This window comes from Orycteropus afer, unplaced genomic scaffold, assembly GCF_000298275.1.
Source record: "Orycteropus afer afer isolate SDZICR_OR568_19922 unplaced genomic scaffold, OryAfe1.0 scaffold00273, whole genome shotgun sequence".
Classification (NCBI taxonomy): Eukaryota; Metazoa; Chordata; class Mammalia; order Tubulidentata; family Orycteropodidae; genus Orycteropus; species Orycteropus afer.
The window spans coordinates 260,489-271,014 of record NW_006921860.1 but is presented as its reverse complement, the minus strand read 5'-3'; the positions used below and the strand labels follow the sequence as shown (position 1 = coordinate 271,014).

General features: G+C 50.9%; 1 protein-coding gene across 1 annotated transcript in view; it reads left to right on the top strand.

Annotated features, from left to right (window-relative positions):
* MPC1 (mitochondrial pyruvate carrier 1) overlaps positions 1–10,526 on the top strand; it is a 33,603-nt gene that overhangs the window by 22,307 nt on the left and 770 nt on the right. Inside the window, exons 2-3 of the mRNA XM_007950476.1 lie at positions 4,672–4,675; positions 9,393–9,489. Of these exons, the coding sequence (XP_007948667.1) occupies positions 4,672–4,675; positions 9,393–9,489 (101 nt within the window). The remainder of the gene's footprint in view (positions 1–4,671; positions 4,676–9,392; positions 9,490–10,526) is intronic.

Sequence of the window (10,526 nt, the reverse complement as noted above, 5' to 3'; positions counted from 1 at the left end):
TTTTGATGGTATCCCACATGAATCTTAGGCTTTCTTCATTTTGTTTTGATCTTTTTTCTGATTGATCCCTTTCCAGAGAAGTATTCAGCTATTTGTCTTCAATCTCACTGATTCTGTCTTCCATTGATTGAATTCTACTACTTTGCCCTTTCAATGTGTTATCTATTTCTGACAATTTAGTATTAATTTTCTGGATTTCTGTCTGTAAATTTTGAATCATTTCTAGTTTTTCATTTATTTTGTCATTTTGTTCTTGTATTTTCTTCTGAAATTGTTTTAGGGTTTTGTCTGTGTTTTCCTTGATCTGTCTCTCAATCCTTTGAAGATACCTAACTATAATTCTTTTGAATTCTTTATCAGAGAGTTCCAGTGCTGCGTCTTCCTCAGGGATGTGTTTTGGGTCTGTATCCTGGTCCCTTGTTTCTCCTGCTTTATCTGGCTTTTTTGTGTGAACTGTGATGCTCTGTTGTCTCTGAGGCATTGTGACGTTTTTGTGTTTATATTTAATCGGGGACTGTGTATTGGAGTGACTTGCCCAGGATTTTTGTTTTGTTTGTTTGTGTGTTATCTACACAGGCAGGGTACTGTGCTGTGCTCCTGTATTCACTAGTTGACAGCACTTATGCACTCACCACCCGTCTCCTTTCCTGTTGTGTGCCTCTTGTATGTCCTTGCCGATCTTGGCAAACAGAGCCTGTTCTTAGGTCCCTGGAATCTGAATGAGAATGCTATCAGTTTAAAATCCAAAATGGTTGCCACTTGTAAAGATTCAAAATGGCTGCACAGATGTGGTTTTTTTTTTTTTCTCTTTCTTCACACTTACTTCATATTGCAAATCTCAGACTCAGTTTTCAGTCTTGATTCCTGGAAGCTAACAGAGATCAGGAGCTTCCTGAGGGAGAGACGTGTTCTTTGTATCCTGGCCTGGTGTTGAGTCGGGTGGGGACACAAGAGAAGGACAGAAAGGAAGCCAGCTCTGGACCCACCACACCCCGGCTCCTGCGGTGACTTGCTCGCTGCCCACACTAGGACCTGATGGATCCTGCAGGAGTCTGCATCTCCAAAAGCTCCTTCGTAGGAAGACATAGTGCTTAGGGACACGCAGCTGCTGTGAAGGGTGAGGGAAGAATTCAGGCATGGTTAATGGTGCTGGGGGACATGATTGCAGGTGAAGACTGTAGACGTGGCAGATGTTTGTTACCTATATATTTACCACAGTAAAAAAATAAACTTTTTTTAAAGGTCCTTTCATGTCATAGAAGGCATTCTTCATACTTTTTAGTAGTATAAAACAGTATAGGTAGTCCCTCACTTGACGTATTTGAGTTAGGACAAACTACGCTTAGGACCATCTGTTTCTGTTTTTCGTTTTTGCACATCTTATCGTTAGTGATGTGTGCAACATGTAGTATCACAGCACAAGGTTTGCAGATATCGTTTCATCTGTAAGTTCATATGTGATGCTTCCATCCCCCAAAGACAAAGATGGGATTTGTAAAGATACTAATTGTAAAAGGCACTAATAATGAAAACTGAAACACAGGAGGCACACTCGCCCTCAGCATCTGTGGGCAGTTGGGTCCAGGACCCCTGTGGGTACCACACTCCATGGATGCTCAAGTCCTGTATGTGAAATGGCATTGCATTTGCTTATCGCCCAAGCACAGCTGCCCGTGTACACTGAATCACCTCTAGATCACTCACGATACCTCATCAGTCTAGATGCTGTGTAACAGCCCTTGATGTCCCACCTGGCCTTTGCGAGATGGCTTTGACCAGTTAACTGCCTTTTTTTATTTTCCAAATACTTGCAGTCCACAGTTGGTGGAACCCCCAGATCCAGCTATATTTGACTTGCTTCAGAATGGAACCCCGTCGTTATGTAAGGCGACCTGTAATTCAGTCTTAGCTAGGAAGATAACATTTCCCTTTCATGAAAATCTAAGGTCATGAGTGAACCCGTGAGGCCTGGTAACTGTCTTTTTCACCTTCGCTGAAATCAACAGTGGCGACGACAGACCAAGTGAAGAGAACCGGGGACAGTCCTGCGGTCTCACGTTCTTGGCCCCACGGTACAGTTTGTGTGGTTTGTCAGTGTGTCTTCCTGTGGTACAGACACTGGTGTCTGCCAGGGGCTCACCACAGATATGCCCTCCAGGTGTTTGGCTGGTAGACCCCATTTCAGCTGCAGCTTAACGTGGATGCCAGAAACGCAAGCCGGGGAAGACAGCCTCAAGCATGTCTGCTGACAGAGGTGGACGGTCTCTGAGTCCTTGCCCAGACGGTCAGTGACAGAGCCTTCAGTTCCTTCCATCTGAGGTGAAGCCAAAAGGCAGCACTAAGTCGCACCTGATGCCTGACGTCACCGAGTGTCCCCCCTCTGCCAGCCCTGGGCTGCTGCCACCCACGACCGTGTTTGCTGCCCGCAGTCCCACTGTGAGTGCAGAGATCAGGCCTCAGGGACCGTCTCACCTGAGGCTGGCAGCCGTCTGTCCTCCTTGCCTCGTTTTCCAATCTGTGCCAAGCAGTTGTCAGGTCACACGCTCACATTCTCGTGGCCAACATAAGGAAGTCATCAGCCGGTAGCAGACCAAGTTCCAGATTTGAGGGGTTTTAAATTGAAGGTGTACTTTCAGCGTTCGTTCACTTAATTGATTTTAATCTGGAAATGTGCTCTGACAGCAGGTTATTTGACAGTGGCACCGTCACGGGGACCGGAACGTGTACGCCTGGCCCCAGGATTACACAGCCTCAGTCGGCTCAGAAGAGAGTTGTGAGGAACTGAAGGTATAGGGGCCGCTCACCCCTTTACTGTTACCCACAGACACGTGGAAAATAGACACGATAAGTACTGATTTCTCATGTTACCCATAAGTTAAAGCAACGCTGTTATGAAGAATCAGGGGCTGTAGTGGTGCAGTGGGTGAGGCATGGGGTCAGCAGTTCAAACCCGCCAGCTGCTGCGCAGTAGGAAGATGAGGCAATCTCCTTCTGTGAAGATTGACAGCTTTGGACACCCTCTGGGGGTTGCTGTGATTTGCTTGTGGAGAATGTCATGAGAAGATACCCTATGGAGTCCGAGTGAACTTAGCTGTGCACTGTAAGTGCGGGGTCTTCCGGTCTTTCACGGTCACTCTCAGTGAGTGCAGTGGGCGCTGCGGTGGCACCGACAAGGTGTGTGATGTTCTCCAGAGTGTGTCATGATTGGGAGGGCACAGGTGTTTGAGTGACGTTTACACAGCTGCACGGACCGGGTGGATGTTGAACAGCCCACAGAGTCTGAGGAGCCCTGGGCACCGGTGGGCAAGCACCTGGGTGCAAAGCAAACGGTTGGTGGTTCGCATCCCCCGCCCCAGCTGCTCTGCAGGAGAAGGCCCGGCATTCTGCTTCCGTAAAGATCACAGCCAGGAAACCACACGGAGCAGTTGTGCTCTGTCCCAGGGCCTCGCACTCACAGCACCTGCGACAACACACCCAGAGGAGCCGGGAGAAGGGAGGAGGAGCCGGGAGACGGGAGGAGGAGCCGGGAGAAGGGAGGAGGAGCCGGGAGAAGGGAGGAGGAGCCGGGAGAAGGGAGGAGGAGCCGGGAGAAGGGAGGAGGAGCCGGGAGAAGGGAGGAGGAGCTGAACTAGCTTGCAGAGACTGCATGTGCGTGTGAATGACCCGCTGTTTCTTGACCAGCGATTTCTGCTCAGCAGTCCCAAGCCCTGCCCTCCCGGAAACCAGGTGCTGCTGCTTGTATCGTGACTCGTGCCGGCCCCGGTGTGTCAGCGATCTGTGCCTGGGGTCTCCCATGGTAGGGCTGTAAGTGGGTCACCAGCCCTTCCTTCCAAGGCACCTCTGGGTTGGTGTGACGCCTCCAGCCTTTGGCTTAGCAGCTGAGCTGGTTACCCGTGTCACTCAGGGACTCGCGGTCACCTGTCAGGTTTACGGTTTGCTCAGCTTTCCCCTCAGCCGGACATTGGCTGACACCCCCCCCCCCGTTCTCATGCTGACCCAACCCAACTTAGAGCCTCTGTACAAGTTCAAGAACCACTCCGTTTCTTTCTCTCCCCTTCCACCCAGAGAGAGACTCTAGTAGCGTTACGCTGTAGTGTTCATTTAATAACCAGCGTTCTGAACGCGTCCTCTTGGCCTTGCACAGCTCTGACAGTAGAGGGTGGACGGCTGGGGGGTCTCGTATTTCACAGGGACATTTGGAACAACGTGATTCCCCAATGGTTTTACGACACTGAGATGCTGTCCAAGCTCTGTAGCTGCTGCTGCTGTATGGTGTATACACAGAGGACATCTACCATTGCGCAGGGCCAAAGACCAGGCCGTCCTCCGTGCTCGTGCCCTGTAATCTGTGCTGAGTGACTCCTGTAAAGTAGGGAGAGTGTTAACTGCTGGGGACTTTAAGGAGGGTGTCCTGAACTGAAAATGAAATGACCTCCAGGTGAAATTTCCGTCTCAGGCTCTGCGTCCTCCTGCACAAAGCTGTTCCAGGTGGAGCGGGACTGCAGGTGACTGCCCTCACTGCATGGGGCATCCGACTTGTCCAGGTGTCCACCCCTCCCGGCGTTCATGTACCGCACTTGGTCCCCATGCTGTGAAATGTGGTCATTTACAAGACAGGTTCTCTCTGTGGCTTCAGTTTGTGTAACTGAACCTACTTGAATGTGTTATCAGTACTGTCAACAGATTCCGCCTTGCTGCCGGTTAGCCTTCCTTGACCTCTGAATCCAACCAGGAGTGTGGTTTGACCTTGAATTGGGTCACAGCAGGTTTCACCACTTTACTGTAGCAACGCCTGCCTTGACGAAACTTCAGAATTGTGCTGTAAGCAAACAGCCTGCTCAGACTGTATCCTGGTCACAGACATTGCCATTTCAGAATTTAACATCATTCACTATAAAACGTGGGGTGTATTTTTAAATGATACCAAGCTTCAAGAAAACGGCCCTCTTGGCAAGGAAGGTGTTTGACCGTGCATTCTCCCGCAGCCTCTTTTGCCCTCTGTGCTCACCGGCGCCCTCTGCAGGGCCTGGAGCCTCAGGGCGAGTGGACAGAGCACCTTCGCAGGGCCGGCTTTCTGGGGCGACATCAGTAGTCCCCAGGGGTCCCGTGTTGACAGACTGTGCAGGGCTGTGCTTCCTCCGACGTGTCATTGTCCAGAGACACCCAGGCATCCATTCAGGCTGCACTGCCACCGCACAGTGTGGCGCCCAAGCACTTGGGATGGGACTGGCCCAAACCAAGAGGTGCTGTGAGTGCAAAACACATAGCAGATTCTAGAAAGAGGGCAGAAAAGAGGATACGGTAAATAGATTATGTGTGGAAATTAAAATATTTTCACATCCTGGGATAAGTAAACTTACTAAAATGAAATCCTGTTCTTTCTTTTTGCTTTCTTAATGTGTATTCTAGGAGCTCTGGTGGCATAGTGCCTAAGGCACTTGACTGCTAACCAGAAGGCTGGCGGTTCAAACCCACCAGCCACTCCTTGGACGGAAGGTTGGGCAATCCTACTTCCGTAGTGATACTGCCTCAGAAACCCAAGGAGGGGTTACTATGAGTTGGGTCTGACTTGACGGCACATAACAACAACAACAACAAATGTATATTCTAGAAAATTTTAAATTATGTTTGTGATTCAAAAGGAGCTCTGGTGGCATGATGGTTGGAGCCTTTAGCTACTAACCAAAAGGACGGTGGTTCAAACCCACCTGCTGCTCTTCGGGAGGAAGATGAGGCAGCCAACTTCCGTAAAGATTGACAGCCTTGGAGACCCTCTAGGGGCGCTGTTCCACTCTGTCCTCTAGGGGCACTGTGGGTCGGAATCAACTTGGGGTTTTTGTGGTATTTTGTGATTCACGTTTGTGGCTGCGTTGGCCATTGGCTATCCGACAGGGCTCGCATCAAACATGCATTTCATAAATTGGAAGACAGCACCAGAGCCCGGTACTAGGTCAAAAGCACGTATTACGAACTTTGTAAAGTTAGATATTTTAGAAACTAGTATTGCAATTATTTTACCTTTTATCTTCTTTTTTAAGGCACACATTTTCCTATAGCTCACTGCTTACTATGGTCAGTGTGTGTGTATAGTTCTGAAGTTGTTTTAAGGGTTAAGCTCATTTTTAATGTAGTTAAAATTTACTTACATCAGGTCAGACTTGTTATGAGCAAAGTCACTAGCTGGGCCTTGAACTTTGACCCCCGCCGGAACTTGCGTTAGCACCCAGTTGTCCTGAATCAGAATCCGGGTTTTAACAGGGACCCAGGGCATCCATGTAGGCGCCCAGGGCATTCTCACGAGGACCTAAGATCACCTGCTGGTCTTGTTACAAGTCCATTCTGACCATCTGGGGTAAAAAGGCAGGTTCTCTGCAGGGGCCAAACCGAAGTGAGTCGGTTTGAAGCCCTGGTTACTGGACCTCAGAAGACAAAGCAGCTTTTTGGGAGGAGGATGCCTATGGGAGGTTGGAAGAGCGACCAGACTGAGACCTTGGACAGCGCCTGACCCTTGTTCTTCTCTTGCATGTCTCCTGCCTGCACCCTGGGACCGCCGGCGCTGCAGTACGGTAAGACACCGCTCCCGCTTCTCTCAGCCTTTGCAGCTTTCTGCATTAAGGAGCCAGGGCCGCAGACCTGGCTCCCATGCCTGCTGTGGGCCCGCGGCACGGCGCCCATTCATCGTTGTCTCCGCCTGCTCTGCACTGAGCTGCAGGCAGGGCCAGCATCCTGGGTGTTCTTAGAAATGAAGGGGCTCTGGTGGCACAGTGGTGAAAGCATTCAGCTGCCAACAGAAAGGTCGGTGGTTCGAACCCGGCAGCTGCTCCACAGGACAAAGATGAGGCAGTCTGCTGCCATAAAGATTTACAGCCTGGAAACCCACTGGGGCGGTTCCACCATGTCCCAGGGCATCACTGTGAGTTGGAATGGACTCCACAGCAGTGGATTTGGTCTGGGTAGTCTTAGAAAGGTGCATCTAGTGATGTCAGTTATAGTCATAATAACAGAGCCTGGCAGCTATGGGAACAGAGACAGAGAGAGGAAAACGGGGGGCTGCTTTCTGTGGGCTGCCCCCATTTCCATTGCTTCATTTCCAGACCCGAAACAAGGAGCTCTGGTGGTGCAGTGGTTAGGGCATCTGGCTGCTAACCAGAGGTCAGTGGTTCGAAGCCACCAGCTGCTCGGCCTACAGAGCTGAGCAGGGTTATAACCGAGCTGTGGCGCCCCTCGGTCCTGCGACCGTGGGGCCACAGTTTCTTTGAGACTCGTAATGGGCCAGGATGCTGTTTCCATCTCATGCAGCGTGTGCTCGTTTTTTCCTCCTTTTCAAACGTTAATCCTGAATATTCTTTTAGAATTTGATGTCTGACAGCATCAGCATGCGTCAAACACGGGCTCAAAACATTGGATGAGTACCCTGCAATCTGGAACTAGATAGAAACTACGCATTATAAACTTTCTAAAGTTAGATATTTAAGGAAACCAGCATTGAAATTACCAACAGTTCCCAGCTACAAACGTCCTGTAATGGGATCGGAGTTTGCCCTCACTTCAAGATGGTTGAACCAACGCCTGCTCATGATTAATTCTTCTCACAGACACCTTTAGGCTGCACTGCAGTTTCTTAGCCACTGAAAGGCTTCCAGCCTTGCTTGCATAAACCCAAAGGTGAACAAAATCCGTGTGCACCTGGCTGCCGCGTTAGTGCGGGCTGGAAGGGAGCTGGAGCCAGGAAGCCAGGCACTGGGGTTCGTGCTCCCCCAGAGTGACCCCAGGCTGTGCCACTTGTGCAGAGCGGTGGGCGGAGATTAAATGGGCAATGACGGCAGTGACCGGAGCAAGGCCTGATGGGGAAGGACGGCAGGCGGTCCCTGTGGAATGGTGGAAGGTCAGATAGTGCAGTGACGTCACGTGAGAGGACGCATGGGGCCGGCAGGGGAGGGTGAGCAGTCCCCTTTCCCAATGGCCTGGTGGAGGAGAAAGGGAAAGGGCTGCCGCTTGTGTAAAGGCTGGAAGTCTGACGTCTCCGCCGTGAGGTCTTACCTGGACCCAGATGTGCCGCCTGCCACACCACTGTGCATCGCCGGGCGTGTCACCTGGCGCTGGACCCTAGAGGCCCTCTGAGATCTGGAGTAGTGCCGCGTGTCAAACACTGACGCACAGTGCGATGGACACTTGTGAGCGCGTTCATGCCACGCCACTGGGACCCACAGTGGTTTTCCTTGTGTGCCCCTTGCCTGGCCCCTTCTCACGGACTTTGAGTTTTAGCCCCCCAGTCAGTAACAGAGAAGCAGGGGCTGGGAACGTGCCTGAGGCCCTGACTTTATGTCAGCACTGGGAGGGGTGAGACTAAAGGCAGGACATTTCCGGTCAGGGCTCGGGTGACTGAGAGGCTTGCTCCCAGCAATGGCTTTCAGAATATTGTTTGCAGCTTCTATAAATAGGACGGTTCCGTGCTTTAATGGACAGAAGCCAGCGGACTTGCTCTGTGTTGGCCTCCGAGTGAAGTTACGTCAGCAGTGGCTGCCGTTACGCGTGGACGGCTTTGAGCTTAAGGCTGTCCTCAGATGGCCGAAGCCGAAATACAAACTATTGGCACTTTTTGAAGTCTCTGCTGTTCCTTCCCAAGTACTTTCCAATCTGAACTCCTCAGCACGTGGGGCCGCAGGTGCACGTTTCCGGCTCTCTGATTCTGGTTGAGCTCAAATGCGCTGAGGAACAGCGCGCTCTCCTGTTAACCTTTTATTCAGGAGAAGCATCCAGTGTGTCTGAGATGCGGATAAAATACCTTCATGAAAATCTGAAAGGAGAAAAAGTTCTGCCAGATTTAGACACTACACTGTGGAGAATAACTAACAAGGCTGCAGTAGCAGGAATGAATTGTATCAGCTCATCTCATCCTAATGGAACGATCCGAGATTTAACCCAAACCGATCAAACCCATGGCCGTCAAGTCGGCTCTGACTCATGGTGACCGTGTGTGTCAGAGCAGAACTGCCCTCCGGGGGTTTTCAAGGTTATAATTTTTCAAAAGCTGATCACCAGGCCTGTCTTCTGAGGCACCTCTGAGTGGGTTCGAACCAGCAACCTTTAAAGTAGCAGACCCTTAACTGCGTGGGGCACCCAGAAACACAGGGGTGACATCCGTGTCATCTGGAAATGGGAGGGCCTTGGTGAACTGGCCTGATCTGAGATGCATGTGCAGATACTTGGCATGCCTGACTACTAGCCAGCCGCACCTTACCCGGTGCACCCAGCACGCTGTGGGCCTGGAGGCCAGTTTTCACAAGTCCTGCATTATTGTTGAGAGTGAGTGAGGCACAGCTATTCACGCTCCCACCCTAACTTCTCCCTCTCTGCCTTCTCTCTCTCTCTCTCTCTTGCATTTTTTGTAGCACTTCTGGGGACCAGTAGCCAACTGGGGTCTTCCCATCGCTGCCATCAATGACATGAAGAAGTCTCCAGAGATTATCAGTGGCCGGATGACATTTGGTGAGGACACAGATCCAAATAACAGGGAGAAAAACGGGTGGAAGTTTGGGTTTGATTTTGTGAGCAGTGATGTCACAGCTGTCAAATGTAATTTGATCCTGCAAATGGATGGACCTGGCCCGGTCATATCCTGGCCATTTGGGCCACAGCAGTCTCGGAGTTGGTGCCAAGAGCACTCACGAGGGAGTTCAGTGGCACTGATCACAGGACATGCACAAGATAATAGCCTGGCAGGTCTGGGATTTCACTTTGTTTTAAACATGAGTGGCTGCTGCTCACATGTCAAGTTTGTAGCACCGGACACGACACTGCAGTCAGAAAGTGACGTGGGGGCCATGGGGGTGGCGAGTGATACAGGGATCGCAGGGGCAGTGAAGGTGTCACCCTCCCTCCAGTGAAGAAGGCAGTTAGTGCTGCAAGATGTTTCTCTAAGGAGGGTCAGATACCGTCTGTCTTTGAGATTCCCTGCCCCTACTTGAAGAATACACCACCTTCCTCCTCCTGTGCAGCCAGCCTGCAGGACCTACAGGGTGAACTGCATCTGGGAGAATGTCATGAAGTTACTGGAGATGTTCCTTAGGTCATGGGTCATAAACAACTCTGGGGACAGGGAGTGGAGTTAGAACTGGAGGTAGCTTCCCCTTGCTGACACATAAGTTCCTAACATGTTTAAATTATAAGTAAGAAAACTACCCAGGAGTAGAGGCATTTCAGCAGTAACTGTGACCATCTGTCAAGTGTTCTGTCCAGCGAGGTTCCTTTGGGATTAGGGCAGTGGAACTGTTGGTCACTGGGGTTGAATGGGGGCAGCATGCTCAATGGGTCATCGACTTCCTGTCCTTGGTGGTTTGGTCGCTGGGGTTGAGTGGGGCCAGCATGCTCAATGGGTCATCGACTTCCTTTCCTTGGTGGTTTGGTCGCTGGAGTTGAGTGGCGGCAGCATGCTCAATGGGTCATCAACTTCCTTTCCTTTGTGGTTTGGTCGCTGGGGTTGACTGGGGGCAGCATGCTCAATGGGTCATCGACTTCCTTTCCTT